We start from the raw sequence: 20,541 nt of genomic DNA, 5'->3' as shown, positions 1-20,541 counted from the left end.
ATCCTTTAGTAATGACTAAATGTCCCTTGTGTAGGATTAAGTCTTATCCTATTTTATTCCTGTTAAAACAGTGCACATTTCCGACTTCGTCAGAAACCACATTAATTCATAACAGCCAAGCCAAATCAATTACAAATTTCCATTCTACAAGCTTAAACACAAGAGAATCAGATGATTAATGTCCAGACAGGACTTAGTCATTCTTAAATTCTTAAAGTTAACCACTGTCATGCTCTTCTCTCTGATCTGTTCCCAGCTCTAATTGAAAAAAGGTGCCTATTCTTGTAATTTGTATACGTTTTATTGCGTATTTTCTCTATTACACAAGTGATAACCACAAAAAATAAACAATAATAGTATTTAAATAAGTGTATCTATGTATGTATATATTTCTTTCTTTGCTCTATATACGTCTATTTATGTTTTATATGTCTATTTATGTCTGTCTGTTTTTTGCACACTGAAAGCTGAAGTTATAACCGGAGTCAAATTCCTTGTATTTGTTAACATACCTGGACATTAAAGCTGATTCTGATCTGATTCTGATAATGATCTCGACAGCAAAGATTTGATTTCAAACTGTGAACTTTAATGTAATACAGTAAATATTTAAGAGTGCAGCACAAAGCACATACAGTAAATACAGAATACATATTTTTTTGTTAAGATGTGGACCTACTTCCGCTTGATGAGTAATCGCAGCCTCAATAACCGTTTTATTTAATTTATATTTGATGGATTAACAACCAATAACTGTTCAGTTCTGTTTCATTAGGTGTATGACAGTAACAACTGGAACTTTCACAATATTTATCCATCTTAAGAAAATATTCTTTTAAAATATAAAATATTCCTAAGAAATAAATACAACTTAACATCCGCAGCCATCACAATGGAAATTTTTTTTGAGCGAAAACATGGAACAACTTCTGTACATGTTTATACAGTATATGATCTTTCCTTGGTAACGGAAACAGTATGTACACATAAATTACAGCAGTATACAGGTATGCAAACAACATAGCAGGAAAGTATTTATCGCTTCATTATTACAATGTGAAATGGTAATTTGTGGAAATAACGCATGGCTCTGTTTTTACACTGAAACTTTCCTTCTCACAAAGTTTGTGAGTGTGTTGGTCGAGGAAGGTTTTAATCGTGTAATTTGCGTTCAAGCTCTGAGAAAACCTTTGCATTGATTTCATCCACTTCATCTTCCACCTGTACAAAAAGGACAATGGACAAAATGCTATTTTAGACATAAAACATACATATTTAACATGCTTCAAGCCCTGACAAAAACTCAACGCTGTGTAGGAACAAATAAATGAAATGGATTTCAAAATAAGGAGATCTTTGCTTCTTTTTCTTCCTTTCATTCAAATTGAATTGGCAAAGCTGAAAAACTTCACCCACAGATCCAAGAAATGACTGTTTTCAATTCTTAACATTGAGGGTCCAAAAGAAAGAATTTAAGTGAAATAGCATCACTGTTCAATGCATATAATGAGTTACATATCTATTAAGCATCTTCTGAAACGCAGAATGAGATCAACAGTGAAACTTTGTCTCAGAACAAGAAGAAATGAACAAATCTCTGCTAATCTACAAAAACAAAACAAACCCTACAAAAAAAACGTATCTTGATTATTTTCTATCTTTTCTCGTATGCACTTTATTTCCTTAATCATGGTTGTATTGTATTGGTTTGAGTATTAGTTTGTATGAATCATCTGTATGTGTTGATTGTGATAAATTATTCTATTCTAATTTTCGGGAGCCCTTTTAAGAAAGTGTTGGGGACAAAAGATGAAAATAAGCCTAAAGGGTTTAACTCTGGTTCATTTTTCTGTTGATCAATCTGTCCCTGTCAAATAAATGATTAGATGACATCACCTGCTCCACGTTGTCCACTTCAGGGATATAAAACTGCATCATGTTTTGGATGCCGTTTTTCAGCGTGACTGTAGAGCTGGGACATCCTGTGCAGGAGCCAACCAGCTTCAACTTGACTGTGCCATTCTCAAAACCCTTGAAGATGACATCGCCTCCATCTTCCTGCACTGTAGGCCTTGTCAGTGAGCGTGGCATATCAAGTAGTACAGAACGAAGCAGAACAAAGGACAAACAGATTAAGACTGTTATGTCAAAACTGTCTCTTAAAACACTGTCAACATCAGTTTTGTGAATGCAGAGTAAAGAAATATCTTCAAGGAATATTTAATTATGATTGAGATAATATATAATATACAATAAACTGTCACAATGAGTTATCCAGCTGCAACAGACAAACATAGTCTATCATGAAAGATAACCGTTTTGTACCTGATTCTGGTGTCCAGAAGCTCCTTTATCATAGACACAATATCATCATCATCTTCAGAAAAACCTATGGTAAAGGAAATAGAAAACGTGAAAATATTATACAGTTAAGCAGTTGCATATAAACACACTGCATACTCACTGCTTTCATGGTGCACTGCCCCTGTTGTAATCGGGTCACCACTCTCGAAGAACTTTGCAATGGCTTCCAAAGCATAACGCTTAATGTCTGTCCACTCCACATCCTCATCCATCTGACAGGAAAATAAACCTCTCGTGTGTTATCTCTCCGCAAAGATTTCAAAGGAATAGAAACACAGAGACAAGCTGTAAGAATACTTACTTTAGTGACAGTGATGAAGTCGGGGCCAAAGAACACACTTTTTACTCCTTCGATCTCAAACAAGTCCCTGAAAGAAACATGTTATCATGTTATCGTTTAACAAGAATGAAAAACACGTTATGACAGAGTGAAGTCATTTTAGTGTCTTTAGTGATTGTGACACGGACTCGAGATAAGACAAAGTGTATCAGCAAACAAAACATCCCATCCACATAGGGCATTGATGCAGTCAGTTATTTTAATGACAACAACCACAATGTAATTTTCATAAGGTACAACTGCCACATTGACTGTATGTACTCTTAAACCAAGCAACACCGTCACTGTCAGAAACTAAAGTCACAAATATTGGAAAGCCACATCCTCATATCTCCAATGCATGTATTTCAATGTTTTGGCAAAGCCTATTCTTTATTTTCCAAAAGAGTCTTTATTTGCTATTTTTGCTCATCAGTTTTTTATAGTTATTTTTTGTCTTATTCATTACTATAACTTTTTGGAGTATACATTGTACAATTTTTCTCCTATGTTCCAAATCTAGTTGTGAACATCTCTTTTATTTTCTTGTTATTCTTAATTGATTGGTGATTCCACTGCTATAATGCAACAATGCACCCCATGGGATCAATGAAGTCTATCTGTCTGTCTGTCTTTCTTGAACAAGACACATGCAATCTATACACATGCTTTTCTTGCATTAGAGCTTGTCCAAAACTGATTATAATTTCTGCCTCCCACAACCTGGAAACACTTCAAATGCTGCCTTCAAAATGTCAATTGTAAACACACAACCTGGCCAGAGATGAAGATCCAGCTGTGCTTGGGGAAGGAAAGTCAAGCGTCCCACTTCCCAGCACAGGTTTACCAGGGAGAAACTTCAAGCTTCTGGGGTTTGGAGTGTCTTGAGTCTGGATGGACAGGTGTCTTCCTGAAGGACATTAAAAACAAATGCTTAGTAACGTTTTATGTTTATGTTCTTGTCTTCACGGCAGTATCATCATCGTCCTGATGAGTTAGAACAAGATAAATAAATAAAAATAACAAAGAATGTAGGTGGGCGTGGTAAGTTGTCCAAACAATGGTGTCTCACTTGAAAGGTGTGCGGGTCCTGACCAGGACTTAGGCTGAACTCTTCTGAAGCTCTCCTGAAGGCTGGTGGACTGTGAGCGGTACGAACTTTTGATCTGATCTGGAAACCTTTCAACGTAAAAAATGTGTGAGATCATCTGAGGACTTGAACTCATTCATTTTTTTTTAACGAGACACGGTTCAATATATTAAAGGCAGTGTTAACGAACGAAAGCAACAACAAATATTGAGGTCGGTTGTTTGCTCGGGGGTTTAAAGTGCGAGTCTACGAAGGGATCATGTTGTTATCAAAGACGATTAATCATCCAACAGATCATAAGAGTTTAGCACGTGACTTAGCCGCTAGCTCATAGATAAATCACATGCTTTTGATGGGAAGGACAAACACATGAAATCATAGCCGACAGAAAGTGGGAAAAAAAAAAAATGACTCAACCACTTCGTTTAAAATCTTAATTCCTCTACAGACGGATGGGATTAAGTTTGAAGTAACTAAACAATGCCTCATGTCGCAGTTTGCTAGTTAGCTACGCAGCCGGATAAAATGATCATCTCCAACCACGCGTCCATATGCAACGTTTATGCTTCACACACAATATACAACTCCATAACAGTAGTACAAATCTCTACAAATCGCTATGTCTCGACTGTGGAGGTTCAAACCTAAATTGAGCCGCATTTCTTGCCCGAAACAACTGGCGGAGACCCCATCTCATGTGCGCCGCCATTTTGTTTGTTTTGAAAATGAGGACGTCATGTGGTAGATGGTCCTGATCAGGCTTCAGACTTCAAATCTGTTTCTTTTTACTGTTCATTTTATCAGTGAAACCAAAGTAATTTATTGGTTGTGAGAGACCAAAGTAAGTGAAAAGACATGAAGAATAAAATAGTTCATTATTGTGTGGTCAGAAAAAGGGACTAATTGGCTTTAAGCGTGCCTTTGGGGCAATAACATTAATAATAGATTTTATTTTTTTATTATCTTAACTTCACATACATACATTTTGAGAACATAAGACCAATGTCCCCAGGTTTTTTTGTTTTTGGTTTTTTGATCAAAATACCAAACAATAGCAGCTGTGGAGGAAGTCAGATCATTTAGTCCACTTTAGTAATCACATAAAAAAAATATGATTCTCAATAACAAATAAAACTCCTGTATTTGAAATTTTGCTGCATCATACTTTACACATGTATATAAACCTAACGGTAAATCGTGTGCACTTATATAGCTCCTTTTTACCTTAGTGGTCCTAAAGCACTTTACAGTTTGCCTCCCATTCATACTCACATCCACGCACCAATGGAGACAGGTGCAATGCAAGGTAGGAAAAGCATATCACTTAAAGTATTCAAAGCATGTCTTTTGTAACAATAGCACCAGTCTCCAACCTCATATGTTTAAGGAAGTATTCTTAAAATCCAAGATTGTGCACATATACAAACATTTACTTTGCAGAGTTCATATTTCACATCAATAGTCTTGTATATATAAAAAAAAAACTGTGGCTGGTTTAAGATGAATATTAAGGTAAGTCTTTTGGGAATAAAACAAACACTGTTAGAGTGTCAAGAAGTTCAACCCCATGTTTCCCAACATTTGTTCTGACAATGTAAGGTGGTGCTCCAAAGGAGCGGCAGAGAGAGAGAGAGAGAGAGAGAGAGAGAGAGAGAGAGAGAGAGAGAGAGGGGATAGTCCCATAAAAGTAGGGTTGTACTCTGGATGGTGGAAAACTAAACTAACTACAACCGTGTTATTGCTCAAAGGATCTGAATTATATCACACGGGGATCGGATTACATTTTTTGTTATAGTTCTCATAATTCTCATATGTTGATATGAGGCTGACTCAATGAGGAATCTACAAACCCTGGAAGAGGTCTGCCTTTGAATGTTTTGAAGACTCGTGGACTTAAGGAATCGTTAATTGCATTTGTTACTCTTCTTCCTCACCATTGAGACATGGTGCTCTGGATTATCTTCCCCATCTCCCTCTCCCTGGTGTCCTTCATTGGAACATGGAGTGTGTAAGTTTACCAGATATTCACACCTTCTCCTTTGTCTTCACATGCTGGTTAAACTATTAGAACAGTTTGTTTTTAAAAGTACAACTTGCTTTGCTTGTGTGCTGTCATTACGGTGCCAAGTTAACCTTAGTTTTTAAGCCTTGTGAGCATTCTTAATAAGATAGTAAATATAACAGTGTTTTTCACATCTGAAGTATTTTGGTTTAACACTGATCATGTGTTTGAGGTTTTCCTGATAATGTCACTCCTGATAAGTATAATACTTGAACTACATATTCTTTCTTCGGGGCATTGAGATTCCAGAAATTAAAAGATGGCATTGTACTATTTCTGCCTCACATGCTTTTTACATTCTTTCATAGTAATATTTAAGCTCTATATGTTTGCTGTTTGTGAAAAGTGTAGTTACCATTACCACATCAAGCCTTCCCTGCCTTGAAATATGTGACCTGGTTAGTTTTGTCTGCTGCAGGGTGTGCATACTGGATTGTCAAGAAATGTAAAAACTGAATATTATTCATCAAATTGCTGCTACCTGAGACAGGAATGTACAATACATGTTTATTATTCAGCTATCCAGTAGCTTTGCTTCCGAATTAATTCTACAGATTGTAGTTAAAAGACAGGTACAATGAAATCATTGGAGGTTGGTGGGCAGTTATTCTCCTTCCTGTTGGTTTAATGCTGTCATAGGTTTATTAGAGTTTATCTACCTTTATTCTGAGTGGAAGATAGTGTTTTTTGTGTTAATTAAAACACATTAACCAACTACCAGACAGTAGTTTGAATGGTAACTCCTGTGGAATTAAGAATATCATGACAAAATTTAGATATTTTGTCTCAATAGTATTTATTTTATTTTCTATTTCCAGATATGGCCTGGCCATCGCCAACAATCACGTGTGCTCCCTTCATGAATGGTGAGTTGCTGCTTCAGAACTACACCAACAACAACTGCATATTAACATCAACTCAAACAACACCTAACACAACCTGTAACTGTATTGACTGCTCTTATCATATTTGTGTTATTCCCTTAGTTGATTGTCTTTTTGTGTTGCAATTAATAAAGAAAAAAAAAACTGAATGGTGAGTTGCTGCTTCAATATTGTCTTGTTTTTACTACTAACAATTGAATAATGATGGACTCTCCACACTGTCATTGATTTGTTCTCAGGAGTGTTATCAACTACTGCGGGAGGAATCACTCGAATGGATGTTGCCTTGTTCCCACCATAAGGTAAAACTTACTTTCACTTCGTCCTTTTCCCTGGAAATAAATAGTGAGACATAATTCACTGAACTTATGTGATTTCAGTGCAAGTGGAACCAACCCACCAGAAAATTCCCTTTTTACAGCCACAATCAATGCTGGGTCCTTTCTGTGTGAGTTTAGCTCAAAATCGACCTCCTACATTCATTATACACGATATACAGTATCATACCAACTCTGACTCTGATCTCCTCTTTAGTTCTGCTGTTCTGTATATTCCACCATGCTCATATAATGGAGAAACATGCTTGTCACTCCATGCTGAGCAAGTTTGCGGTGGTCTTTGGTTTGGTGGCAGCCATGGGGGCATTCGCAGCTGGAAACTGTAATGTAAGTTCTTCACAATGTACTGTTTGAATTAGTTTAATTAATGTTGATTAAATTGCTTCATTAACTTCACAAAGTCAGGGGCGCATATCTGTGAGAGACCTTTATCTCAAAGCAGTGAGTTCTGACAAACCTTTATCATATATTTAAGCTGAACAACTGTTTGCGCCTGTGCAGAAAGAGCAAACAAAGGTGGATAACTATTTGCTTTATGTTGTCATATAAGCAATAAAGTTATTATACCTTCCCCATAGTTTGTAACATTAGTACAAGTTTTACTTGAGTAATAATAATGAAAAATAGTAAAGACCAAATATTAGCATCAGCACTAAATATCGTTTTATTCTGGACCACAAATACCACTCAAGCAGTCATTTTTTGCAGGATTAACAAAATGTATTATAATGAACTGACATCCCCCCCAAAAAACAACAACAACAACAAACAAAAACAACAACAACAACAACAACAAACAAACCATCCAAATACTTCCAAAGTCTCTCCAATGAAAAACCAATTTTTCATCATTTTATTCCACTCCACTGCTGGTTTGGATCAGGTAATAGTTTCATAGTATATATACTGAGTACACACATTTAACAGTCTTCTGCCCTGATTTAAAATATCTGATCATCTGTTAACTCTGGAAACTGCTGACCGTCTTCCACAGCCACGTCACCTGTCCCTCCTTCACTACCTTGGAGCTGCCGTCAGTTTCTTGTGCATCTGCTTCTACACTGTCCTGCTGACTGCGCTGACAGGGAAGTGTGTGCTGACAGGATATGAAAGGGTTCTCTACCCGCTTCGCATCACCTCCACTGTGGTTCAAACCATTGTGACCATCTGCTGTATCCTTTCAGAAATCTAGGTGCTAAAACAGCTGTGTATTTTGTGTGGTAAGTATTAGTCAAACTTTTCGGTTCAAGGTATCGTTGAAAAAGCCATGATCACAGGTGTCTAGTGAGTTTGTGTTTGGTAAATGAGGGTAAATGACAGTAAAGTGGGTAGGGTTCATTATGTGAGTTAGACTCTCCAGCTGCTCTGTACCACCACTGCCCTGCTGTGCCATGTTTGTATCCGGTCTACTGCTCTGTTTACAAAGTGGGACTGGCCACAATAGTCCACGACAAAAGCCGATACACATTCCTGCCATTTCTAGCCACATTAATCTTTAACTGTCGTTTTCCTGTAACTCTCAGCTTCACATTACTCTTCACACTCATACGTCTGAAGTCGAATCTACAGAAAGATGCAACATTAGTCCTCTATTGGAGCAAGTTAGGGTTTGATTTTTAGTTGAGACTAACTGTGGATGTACACTGCATCGTTAGGGACCGAATCTAATGGCTCAAATCAAAAGTGCGTACAGTATCTACATACTGTAGATACATACATACACACTTGGCTGTGTGAGTACATGAGGTACTGTACTTCAGGATGATAAGAGTTGGCCAAAAAAAGCAGTCATGTCCATGTAGTAAGAATAAATGTCATCACAAATTACCACATATTAATACAAATAAATTGTATTTTACTGAAGGTAATTCATGATTTTGAAGAATCAGACATGTTCAAAATAAAATGACGTGGAGATTAAACCCACTGCACTGGGCTGAAGGTATATCTGTGAAGATTCTCATCCAGATCATGGTCTGTCTAGAGGTATTGAGTGACAGCGAGCCAAACTTGCATTGTGCTTTACACAGTGGCTACCAGTGTATAAATGCAGTCCATTTACCTTCCAAAACACTTCTTCAAGCCCAGTTGACTCAAGATAAAAGCGTATTTTTCCCTGATAAATTTCTGTTTAGTTGTCATGAAAGTGTTCAGGCTGTTTGTCCTCATGGTCTTAATGTGATTTAGATTCTGTTCAGGATCCGTTATGACGTTTTTTTCCAAGTGATTCACCACTGATGCTTCTAACTGTCACCATAACTGCTCCATACATCCTTAACTTGAAAACCTTCAGACACTGTTCTGTTTGCTCAGGACAAGTACTTTTACGTTCACCTGTCTGCCATATTTGAGTGGATGCTGAGCGTTAACCTGGAGCTGTTTGAGCTCAGCTACGCCGTGGAGTTTCTCTTCTTCTCTTCCTTCATGCTATCAAATCTGTTGAGTAAACGAGGTGAAGAAAAGCCTTTGATCATAAACATGTCCTGATATAAGGCCACCAGGGTCCAGCTGAGACACACAAGCAGTGACGATGAAAGGAGTGTGACATCTGTCAATACTGTGGCTGAAGGAACAATAATGTATTTTTTTAATCAGCTCCAGATTGATTTATTTTGAATGATAACCACTTTTATTCCATCCTCTTGATACTGTTGCCTAAAACTGTATGATCTTCCTTCCTGGGCATTTCTATTCTTTAGGTAAAATCCTTCATTATTTATTGAAACAAACCACGTACAGCAGACGAACAAAACATATCAGCTGGATTGTACTTTTGTTACAAGTCATTTAGGTACTTTGGCAACAGAACAACTAACCTGAAATGTCAAACTGATACACATTATTTATATCAAACTTTGTGCAACAACCTTTTTTTTTTTTTTAAATGTTAGGTTAAACACACAAGTAATCTACATTTTTTACAAATCTCACTGATGTTAGCTTAACATTGAGCTTGTTAATAGATCGAGCAACGACAAAAAGCTATTGCATTTGAATAAAGTCATGACCAATTTACAAACTTTACAAGTCTTGTTACTGTGCTGTTACACAGATTTGACTTTGAGGGTTTACCAGAAGGGTGGAGGACTTTGCAGTACAGCATTTCAGACACGCCAAGTCCCCATCACGCCACAAAATCCTGTTTGACTGGAATGTTAGCACCAAGTGACATCCAGAAAAGGAGTTTTGATGCTTTACTCACAGTAAAGACATCATATGTCATCACCTCCACTTGCAGATCCAGAAACACTGGTGTTGGCTTCACAATAGGTAGGTAGGTAGGTATTTACTTTATTAATCCCCAAGGGGAATTTTTTTTATAGGTGTCGTCGGTATCCATGGTGGTGTCAAATATTTCAGTGTGCATCAGCGACAGTAATTGCAGAGTGTAAATGTAAATTCAGGACAATGTGTTGATTTGAAGTTAGAACAGGTTAGTGTTTTCTGTCTTTACCGGTTTGAAGTGCGTGCATAGTTAGAAAAAGGTGACTTCATGCAGCACCATAACTGAAGGACTAGCTGAATTTATTGGTATGACACTCTTGTAATAAGAGTTATGGTTTCTTAAGGATTAAATTTGACTGTCACTTTCATTATGAATATTCAATGTCATAGAAAAATGCCACTTGAAACCCAGTGTCAGGACATTTAAAGTGGCAAAACTGTATTTTTATAATCTGTCAAGTGATATAGTGTTAAAAACAAAATAATGTAAATCTTATTGTCCAAATAATAAGTGTTCAGAGAATTATCACTTAAAACTGCTGTTGGCCTCAACTTTAGGAAGCTGTATAATGAATTTCAGTTTATTGTACGTGAAAAAGTTCAAGTTAAAACAGTAAATATTACACTTAGCCAAATGACTCCAAATGATTGCTGCTCTGTAACTGCTGAATGTTGTAAATAAGCAACATTTTGTTAACATGTTAGCCATATTAAGAGTGATAAATCAGTGTCGTGTCCTCACACATCATGTGCTCCCAAATTATGAAACGGAAATCTGTTATTGCAGGTTTTGTTTCGTTTGACATGATTCAGTGCCGAACTTCACAGTGAAACCAAACATTTTCACAAATTGAGACATGGCGGTTTTGGTTTTAATGCAAAGCACTTAACCTTTACTTGAAAGAAGGTAATATACATCCTGGAATTACAGATAATAAAGATACATTATGAGCAAAATCATTTCACAATGAATATCATCTTTCTTTCGCATCAACCAAGAGAGGAGTGCGACATTATCTACAGTTTTTGTTAGGAAGAAAACAGTGAAAAGCACACCTAATTCTGTCAGCATCTTTACTGTATGGTACACTGTAAAAAAATGTCATTTATATGCAGTAGTCCACATTATTAACCTTAATAACAAAAATGCAAAAAAAAAAAATGTTTTTTCCATGGTTGTCTTTCAACTAAGTAACTGCAATGCATACATTATAAATAAATGTAAGGGTAAAGAAAAAAAAAAAAAGTTCCAAAAGTACTACAAGCAATATCCCACAATTCCAGCATGGCTGAAACAATAAGTGGCCTTAAATCCAAACCCATATACTTTGGAGTGTGACCACAGTCTTTTACAAACCATAAGATACTGTCGATTCTTCAAGCTGGTGCATCTGAAAACCAGAGTCATGCTTAACACTTCAGGAGATCTCAAGTTAAAATTGCCCTTAAAAAATTGTTCTGAGGATAAGTTGTCTACTGTAGAGTTCCTGTGAAGTGAGAAACAGTTTTTATACGGAGTGAAAAAAAATACAAGGCCTTAAACTCTTTTTTTTTTTTTTTGCAACTCAAATTCATCAAGAATGAAAAAAAAGAAAAAAAAGAAAAGAGCTTGTTCTCAGCTAAACTCGGTGAGGTATTGGTATTAATCACAGAATTCGTCAACTCTCAAAAGGAAATAATTTATGTTCTCTTGCTCACGTTTGACATCACGAGCCAGACACTGTTCTCCTTTCAAGCCACCTCCCTGTTTATAACTCTCGCTCCACTGACCTCTTGTGTTCGGGGGAAGCTCCAACTGTACATACCATGAACAACTCTCTTTGCAATTAAAGGAAAGGACACTATAGTAGTTGACAACTCAAAAATTAATGTGATGATGCAGATTGGTAATTGTTTAAATCTACCGCAAGTTGAAATGAGGGGCGGAAGTTTCTCAAACGGAGTACATGTTCTTGGTGGTGGATCCGCTCTTACTGGACGTGTCGTCATGTGACTGGTAGCCGATGATGGCCTTGGTGGGGATGCTCAGACGTTCTTTGTAAAGTTGCCTGTGGAAACACAAGATGGAAGTTGAATGCCGTGTAAAGAATTATGTTTAACTTCATGTCACCATCTAGTGGTGAGTAAGTATCTTTTACTATGAATACAGTACACCCACACGTGGTTGTTGGTCCAGTCAGAATGGTTTGAAAATTTAGAAACTGCTGATATACTAGGATATTCAGCCATCTTTATGATCTGAAAACATCCAGTGAGAGGGGTTTCTCTGGGTAAGAATGCCTTGTATATGGCAGAGTTCAGACAAGAATGGCCAGACTGGTCCAGGCTGACAGAAAGGCATCAGTAACTCAAATAATCGCTCACTACAACCAAGGGGCAATCAATAGCCGAATTGTTCTGCATTTCTGCCGTCGCCATCTCAGTATTTCAAGCCAGAAGTGACAATATTTGGAAGAGCGAGCGGGGGAATCTGATTTAGAACCTGAAGACACTATATGCGCTCACCTACATAGAAAAGCTGTCTGCACCACAGGGCTATCAATCAAACAGACACGCCCCAAATATAACACTTTTTGAGGACAAATTTCTAATTAATGATTGAACTATTTTTGGAAGAATTACCGGGACACTGATCAGATGGCATGGACTTCGCGAATGATACCATTACGACTTGTGGGGGAAAAAAACAACTGACTTTGTATTTCATGAGAGACTTTTACACTTTTTGAATGGGAGTCTGTTGTAGCCAGATATTTTTGGGAGCCAGCCCCTAGTGGCCCTCGGTGGTATTGCAGTTTAATGCACTTCGGTGTGGCTTCACTTTTGGGACCCAGAAGCTACGTCCACTTTTATATACAGTCTATGTTCGATACCAATACTACTGAATTTTTTTTTTTTTTTAATTTCCAGTACCTACAGTATATGCAGTATTTTGGTAACATAGGAAAAAGGTACAGTAATGTTTCCAGCACCTTGTCAAATCTTTGTTAAGAAGAAACAAGGCAGTTCTGAAGGCAAACAGGTGTTCAACCAGTTACCTAATAAAGTGGCAAGTGACTGTATATTATGAGCAATGTGATTTCACAACTCACCCTATCGTCATGATGGCATCCCTGTTTTGGCAGTTGCTCGTCCAGATGGCTATTTTGTCACCTTTGGGTCTGACATTGACCACAGCTCCACACACATCTTCACTTGCCTCATCGAATGACTCACCGACTAAACACAAGAGCTGCAAAACACATACGTGATACCCAATATTAATTATATTATTATGTTTTAATAACTCCATCAGGAGAAACATATGACAATGCTGATTCGTTTTGCAGAGAAGGAAAGACAAAACAGTTGTCTTACCGTTTCCATCCAGTAGCGGTCAAGGTCGTTGTGTCTCTGTTGCTTATTGAGAGTCATGAGCCATCGACCCCCCAGCTTGTTCCTGTCATCCTCCCACATCGGCTTGATCCCATCCTGACACACAAAATTAAACAGCTATTAAACACTTAATTCTAAAAACCAAACAAAAAAGCAACAACGATTAATTTAAAGTGAGACTCAAATGAGAAAACAACCGTATTTACTTCAATAAAATTGATTAGTTTTTTTTTTTTGCCTCACCTTAAATAAGCAATAATCACAGCCAAAGCCCAGTTTGCTTGGTTGCTGTATGTGGTTGTATAATCTGGAAGAAACACAGAAAGGTGGATTCCAACATGAGTATTGGCTTCTATAACAGTACGAGCTTCATTAGTTCAGAAAGGTGGTACAGTGAAGAATTCTACGTTCATTCAAAAATGTTGACGCTGTTTCAAGAGTATTTTGGCTTCAAGATTTTCCTTCTTGTTTTCATGTGTATCAGAGTGCAATTAAACAGGTAATTCCTTTTAAACACTTATACACTCCTATATATATTGACAAAATCATAATTGCACAAGAAAATTTGCTGAAAAACATACGCCCAAAAGTCTTCCACTGTGTCAAACTTGGAGATGAGACGCAAGTTCTCCGTCCAGCTTTTGCTCTTGTCGTTTTTGAAATACCACAGGGCCCATCTGAGGGAGGAAAAGACAAGACTCATAAGTGTTCACAAGGCAGCAGAAAAATGACAGACAATTAAGTTTATTTCTGTCGTTTACAATAGCAATGCCATTATTTTTTGGAAGAAAAAACAAATCAGGGAAGTTTTTAATCTCAGTAGAATGAGGAATGTTTGAGAGGCTTTTACTTTGTTTTGCTAATGTATATATATATATAAAAAAAAAAGACCCGGTCTTAATAACCGATATACACCCCGTTTCACAATAGCAGCTAGTTACAAAAGCATGCATGCTAATGCAGGAGAACAGAGTGAGCCAGCCATCACCAGCACTACAAATGCAGCCTTTGTTTACGATGGCTGCTGTTATTCTTTCATCTATTCCCAGGAGGGGAGGGGCTCTCAGGGGACGGATGGGGGCAGTGAGAGGGCATCAGCCGAACCCCGTGCCCCCCGCTGCATACAACTCTGACATCAACCCCACCCACGTACCACCAACGCAGATATTGTGCTTGTGAAGCAACGCCAAAGCATAGGATGAAAACATATGTAACGTGCCATGTAGCAACTCCACTGACACACATTATTACACAACACTGATGGGGGAGGGGTGGGGGGTGGACGGACTAAACACCAGCGTGGATCCTCTGGTGAACCCACAGGTAACATTGCATGAATTAATGTCTAGCCATGGGATGTACAAATTTATCAGGCAGTTGGTCAAGTCAGTGGTGGATTTCCTGAGGGCCCTGCTCCTCATCTGCCACAAAATTCTGTCACACTAATATGATGCAGACCAAATATTGAAGCCTTTAAAATCCTAATCCAATTAACCTGTTTCACAGACATCGGTGGTGGACTGTATTGCCAAAGAGGGTAGCTATTGTGGCGAAATGTGGGCTTGTGGTTTGAAACGAAGGATCCACTAATGAAGACACTAAACAAGCACAAACAGAGTAACAGGCGGAGCAACATTTAATGAGCTGACGATGGTACAAGGAGCATGTCTAGACTAAAACATGACGCATGAAAAAAAAAAAAACAACAACGTCTAAATAAAGACATTTCTGTTCAGGAATATATTTTAAAAACTATGTTTGTGTAAAAACGTGGCTGTCTTGATGCCATAAGAGAGTTAATGTTGAATTTGAAATGTTCAGAGGTTGTTCAGGCTCTTCATTAGCAATCTTGGAGCCCACAGGCAGTTGGTGAGACGATAATTTAGCCTCTGGGGACAACAACCAATATTTCGGAAGTAACGGTGCAGCCAGTGCAAAAGACTTCCTTTTCCAAGTGCCGGTTGTTGTTTACAGTCCAATTAGCAACTTGAGATGCAAGAAAGGATTTGAGAGACAACATCTACGATACATTATTTCATAAGTAGCCCATTTACACTCAGTTAACAGTTTAAAACCACCACACATCAATACAAGTCAGACTCACAAACCCCAAAAGGCTCCAACACCAAACCTTGTCCTGTTGCCTACAGATTCTGCAATCATATGCAGATATCTGTTTATAGAGAAAGACTTCATCAGAGCTAAAATGATCATTTCAGGCCAAATATTAGCTTGCAAATATGTATACATCTGTATCAGTGTACATGGCAACAAATAAGTAACATGAACTCACAATAAAGAAATGCCATACTGGTTTTGAGGTACAAAAACATGATCTTATATTAAAGTAGTTCATATCACAGCCACAAAACACAAATAAAAGTAAAGGATGTACTAGCTGATATAATTTTTGAATTTTTGTATTTGCAAATACTGGTATCAGTATCAACCATTATTTAGTTAACCATAATTAAAAGTAATCAGGCAGGATGTACTTTTATTTGGCTGAAACTGCAGGTTCATCTTTCACCAGACGATCTTGGCATTTCTTTTTCAAAGTCATATTTCTACAGCACCTTCATCCATTATTATCTTTAAGAAAGGCACATCCATGTCTGGAAAAAAGCATAAGCATAAATAATATTGGTGGGTTTTTTTTTTTTTTATTACTTTTTAACCTCTTTACCACAGTAGTCTATATTATTCAATTTGCCCAGCAGAAAGGTTTTCAGCGACTGAATGTGTTTTTCTTACATTACGGGAGCTGTTGGTTTCCCTTAAAGTCAGCACCGCATAAAAATCCTGTTACATGACTTGAAACTTGAACGTGATCATCATCAGCTGAGTAACAGATGTGCAGCCTGTTCAGGTCCATCTATGGATTCCCCTCAACTCACCACTGTAAAACGCAACTGGTGACGAAGTAAAAGTAAATATAAATAGTGCTGTGCTGCCAATCTCAAGCAAGATAATGTCTCTGCAGGTTGAGTTTCACACATTACGAAAAGGAGCAGTGAGGTAAGTCTCCCCAGGTGTCTAAATAACTCTGAGTGAATGAGCGGGCTGAACTAAAAGAATATATTATACAATATACACATTTGTAGTGTATTTAATCTTTTTGCCAAACTGACACCCCATTTATCCAAATCAAGTCCATCTTTCATTAAGGAACAAAGTTTACTACAGCTAACAGCTAATGACGCAAGATATGTTACAACATGTACTATATTTGTAAAGAATAATAAACCGCACAGTTGAAACAATCCAACATGCCAGGACTTCTTCACAGTGAAAAACAGCTGTTCACTAAGACAGAAGTGAAGGCACCTCGGCCTCTAACTGAGACGTCCACCATCGAGGATGTTACAGCAGAATGCATGAAGCACAGTATGCTCAGATCAAATCCGAGTGCCTATAAACAGATTGGCAGGATAATGTGGGCCAGACCTGGACAAACCTTGACCCCTGAGGCTGGGCTGAACAAGCAGAATGGCCTAGAAGTGACTTGCTAAGTGAACTAGTCAGCGTTCCCCAAACCGACTGCACAAAGCTCCTGAATAGGACGTCACCACCACAAAACTGTGATAACACTTCTAAAAGGACAATAGTGAGGAACAATCGCGCCACTAACATGCGGAACAGGAAGCAGAACTCTTCATTCAGAGTTAAACCTGAACACATACTCCACCTACATCACACCATCTAACTATAAATCATTTTAAATAAAAAAAAAAAAAAAAAAAAGTTTTTTTTGTCATAGCATACTTCAACCAAAGGCAAGTATCCACCAGATGATGCGGAGCAATTTTCTGTTGCCAATTAGGCTTAATATGGTGCTAAAAATATGACGGATTAACAGAGAGCACAGGTTTATGAGGCATTTGTTAGTACACACACCTTTTGAGTGACTACAGAAGCTAATTCACATGTCGCAGAGCAGTTAGACTGAGTATTAGGGGCCTCCTCAGTAATTATCCTCAGTCCCACTGCTTTCATGTTGCAACTGTGTTATATTCTTGTGTGCCAGATGCTTAATTTTGAATGAAAACACTTTTAGGCCTTTACAAACAGCAGTATAGGTTTGCACAGAGCAGCACTGCAGGACTTGTTGCATAATACCATAAAAACCTTCAATAATGTGAAAGTTATTTATAAGAGCTGCAACAATTTGGTTGATTAATCAATTAGTTGATTCTTTTCCAGCTGTCCTAATATTCAATTAGTCATTTAGATAGACAGAACAAAACATTTGAGGCTGCACCTGGAGCTTTGGGAAACACTGGTAGATGTTTTTCAATATTTTCTGATCATACAAGGAATTGAGTAAACCAGAAGAATAATCGACTGATAATGGAAATAATCGATAGCTGTAGCCCAGCTTTTGAATATGAAAGTCATCCTAAAATAAGACACAAAAAAACCTGTAATATATCATAAATACTTAAATGTAAACACTTTATCATGGTTCATGTTGGCTCGCCAGATTCCTGCCAGTATCCTGTCAAACACAGCGTCTGTTTTAGGGGTCGACCGATTATCGGAACATATATTTAGCATTTCCCGATTATCTGTATTATTATTTTTTTTTAATTCACTGATAATGATTAAAAAAAAAAAAAAAAAAAAAAAATTTGGCTCTGATGCAGCGTCCCTCTCAGTCGGTAGTCACCACTCTGTGGTCATTAAGCAATGTCCCGCCCTCAGTTTTATCTGATTGGCTGTTACTCGAGGTGTAACCAATAAACGCTGAGAACTTCTCCGCCACAGAAGAAGCTGGCTTCGCTTCAGTGGCAGATAAGTTCTCAGCAGCCCAGAGGACCGTTTCAAAAGGTAAAATGGTAGACACGGCAGAAGTTACAAACATCACAGTCCTCTACGCTGAAGTTGCAAAAACACCACAATCATGTCATATTTGCCTTCTCTTTTTAACAGTTTAACAACACACGTGTTTCATAAAAGTTCGTCCCACACTGTAGCGACTCGTTATCCCATGTTTCTCCTACTGGGGAGAGCAGCTCTGATCATTTCTGTGCTGCTGCCCTTCTGTGTATCGTGAAGGGTGGAGCTGTCGCACACTCAGACACGCAGCGCAGCAGAACAGAGTGGGGACACCAAATAGCCCAGATTGCAATATACCTTCATAATGAGATTATGTAGTGGAAGCATTTATCTATTTAAAGTCACTGAATTAAGTTTTGTGTAAGAATTTGTTATTCCAAATTTTGACATAAATATATATATATATATATATATTTTTTTACTGCAAATGTATATCAGTTTCACATATCGGGTTATCGGTGTCCTTAATTATCAATAATCAGTATCGGCCCTGAAAAAGCCATATCGGTCGATCCCTAGTCCGTTTGGTACTCACTTGTTTTGCAAGGGATGTTTGATATACTGCTCAGGATTTGCAACAACCTGAGTTTCAGTTGGTTGGTCTTCAGTTTCAGCTGCTTTCTGAGAAGACAAACACACACATACAAATCAAATATCTTCTTTGACTACAACAGACATTCATTTTACATATATATATATATATGTCAGACTCATCCACTCAGTGTAACTCATCATTAAGGAGTTAACGCAGACTTGATGCAGGTCGGCGGTGTATTAATATTCTACTGATATCAGGGTTTACTCTGTTTCTGAAGGTCTTAAGTGCTGTGGTAGCAGTTATCGGACTAAAAACGATGCATTTTCACGTTATTTTTTTTACTCTTATCATTAAAATATTTATTTAAAACGCATTGTTTGCCGTGTAAATAACAAACAGCTTGTAGTGAAGCTATTGCAGTTTAGATGTTGTGAAAAAAACAAACAATTGGGTGCTGCTCCCAAGCGTCATAATGGCAGAGAAAACCCTGAATGTGACATTATGGTTTAAGTTACGCCTCTCAAATTAAGTCCCATCTCGACCATACACTCATTATTGAAAGTAGGTGACAGCTTTCTAAACCTAACCAGCTGTTCAAGCTGCATTAAATATACTTTAAGCAAACTGATGGAGCTGACTAACAATCATATCCACACTGCAGTTATTGATTTTTTTTTTTTTCCCCCTTCAGGGATCGTGGCCATCATCCTACACTTTCAGTATTACTTTCAAAATGTAACATCAGCATCCAGCTCGAAAACATTAACATTTTTTTCCACCATTATTCGCAAAAATTCACAGAAAAAAAACCAAAAAACCCCGAGCCTGTGGTCGGTACTAAGAAATCAGTGGGTGAAGCTAACTTTACAGTTTACCCTTTGCGCGACGATCGAGGCTAGCTACGAGCTAGATCCACACGTGTCCAGATTGTAAAGAAATCCCGTCACCAATAAAACAGCACGAGCAGTTAAAAGGCGCCTGTCGTGGATTAAACCCGCGGCATGACGTGGAGCACAATACAGAAGCGGATTAAAGCTCCTCGTCGGTTTTGAGTTTGAATGAACGACGTCCAGTCACTCCCTCCCTGCCAACAAAGTCAGGCAGTGCCGTATCCATCACACCGCCGTGCGTGCTAACGCTAATCCACGCCGACACCCGAGGACCCGGAGCGCACCCGTTCCGCCAAAAAACGCGAACCTCCTTTCAAAAGAGGGCGAGGTCGCGTAATGCAGTCCCCGCACAAACTGAAGGACGCGGCTACTCTTTCGCGTGCATATTATTCGAGTTTCCCCCCCCCCCCAGCTATCTCTTGTCCCTCTTACCGGCTCCGATGTCGCCATCTTGACTGTAGGACGATCTGCCCGTTCGGCGCTCTGCGTCACTCCGACCACTCACGGTGCTACGGAAGCCGCCTCAGTCCAATCTAGGTTGGGCGACCTGAAACCACGTAGGCTTCCCCGCAGAGAGGACCCATTTAACGAGGAAGGCGCATTTTTTTTCTGTCGAA

General features: G+C 38.2%; 3 protein-coding genes across 4 annotated transcripts; 1 reads left to right on the top strand and 2 right to left on the bottom strand.

The window, feature by feature from the left end:
- Nucleotides 1-567: 567 nt before the first annotated feature.
- On the bottom strand, nucleotides 568-4,506 carry LOC138617559 (NFU1 iron-sulfur cluster scaffold homolog, mitochondrial). Its single transcript, XM_069692650.1, has 8 exons — nucleotides 4,418-4,506; nucleotides 3,756-3,862; nucleotides 3,458-3,593; nucleotides 2,666-2,732; nucleotides 2,465-2,576; nucleotides 2,326-2,389; nucleotides 1,897-2,071; nucleotides 568-1,221 (listed from the first exon to the last, which is right to left on the bottom strand). Exons 1-8 carry the CDS (start codon nucleotides 4,480-4,482, stop codon nucleotides 1,153-1,155), a joined length of 795 nt encoding a protein of 264 aa, XP_069548751.1. The 5' UTR covers nucleotides 4,483-4,506; the 3' UTR covers nucleotides 568-1,152.
- Nucleotides 4,507-5,506: 1,000 nt separating this feature from the next.
- LOC138617561 (transmembrane protein 150A) lies at nucleotides 5,507-10,336 on the top strand. 2 transcript variants are annotated; one of them, XM_069692653.1, is made up of 8 exons: nucleotides 5,507-5,781; nucleotides 6,654-6,701; nucleotides 6,822-6,870; nucleotides 6,959-7,021; nucleotides 7,100-7,167; nucleotides 7,254-7,384; nucleotides 8,052-8,229; nucleotides 9,351-10,336. In XM_069692653.1, the coding sequence occupies exons 2-8, from the start codon at nucleotides 6,656-6,658 to the stop codon at nucleotides 9,542-9,544; spliced, it is 729 nt and encodes a 242-aa protein (XP_069548754.1). In that variant the 5' UTR covers nucleotides 5,507-5,781; nucleotides 6,654-6,655; the 3' UTR covers nucleotides 9,545-10,336. The 2 variants fall into 2 exon arrangements, with proteins under 2 accessions (XP_069548754.1, XP_069548753.1); XM_069692652.1 differs by lacking the exon at nucleotides 6,822-6,870.
- Nucleotides 10,337-11,136: 800 nt separating this feature from the next.
- Nucleotides 11,137-20,416, bottom strand: eif4e1c (eukaryotic translation initiation factor 4E family member 1c). Its single transcript, XM_069692654.1, has 7 exons — nucleotides 20,357-20,416; nucleotides 19,032-19,117; nucleotides 14,239-14,334; nucleotides 13,901-13,964; nucleotides 13,640-13,753; nucleotides 13,375-13,514; nucleotides 11,137-12,330 (listed from the first exon to the last, which is right to left on the bottom strand). Exons 1-7 carry the CDS (start codon nucleotides 20,372-20,374, stop codon nucleotides 12,216-12,218), a joined length of 633 nt encoding a protein of 210 aa, XP_069548755.1. The 5' UTR covers nucleotides 20,375-20,416; the 3' UTR covers nucleotides 11,137-12,215.
- Between the last annotated feature and the right edge of the window lie 125 nt (nucleotides 20,417-20,541).

This window comes from Brachyistius frenatus, unplaced genomic scaffold (assembly GCF_029030835.1).
Source record: "Brachyistius frenatus isolate BFR_SWC_R1_liver_20210118 unplaced genomic scaffold, ASM2903083v1 Contig_13, whole genome shotgun sequence".
NCBI classification, from domain to species: domain Eukaryota; kingdom Metazoa; phylum Chordata; class Actinopteri; family Embiotocidae; genus Brachyistius; species Brachyistius frenatus.
The sequence above is the reverse complement of the archived record's forward strand: the minus strand, read 5'-3'. Positions and strand labels throughout refer to the sequence as shown.

Bases quoted from the DNA above. Each gene is read 5' to 3' on its own strand.
- LOC138617559 (XM_069692650.1), bottom strand. From the start codon at position 4,482: ATGGCGGCGCACATGAGATGGGGTCTCCGCCAGTTGTTTCGGGCAAGA. The intron at 3,594-3,755 runs GTGAGACACCAT...AATGTCCTTCAG, and splicing joins AGGACCCGCACACCTTTCAA to GAAGACACCTGTCCATCCAG. The intron at 2,072-2,325 runs GTACAAAACGGT...CTCACTGACAAG, and splicing joins CTTCTGGACACCAGAATCAG to GCCTACAGTGCAGGAAGATG.
- LOC138617561 (XM_069692652.1), top strand. From the start codon at position 5,717: ATGGTGCTCTGGATTATCTTCCCCATCTCCCTCTCCCTGGTGTCCTTC. The intron at 6,702-6,958 runs GTGAGTTGCTGC...ATTTGTTCTCAG, and splicing joins GTGTGCTCCCTTCATGAATG to GAGTGTTATCAACTACTGCG. The intron at 8,230-9,350 runs GTATCCTTTCAG...GAAAACCTTCAG, and splicing joins AACCATTGTGACCATCTGCT to ACACTGTTCTGTTTGCTCAG.
- eif4e1c (XM_069692654.1), bottom strand. The intron at 14,335-19,031 runs GTGAGTACCAAA...TTCCTCCCTCAG, and splicing joins AAACATCCCTTGCAAAACAA to ATGGGCCCTGTGGTATTTCA. The intron at 13,965-14,238 runs GTATGTTTTTCA...TGTTTCTTCCAG, and splicing joins ACAGTGGAAGACTTTTGGGC to ATTATACAACCACATACAGC.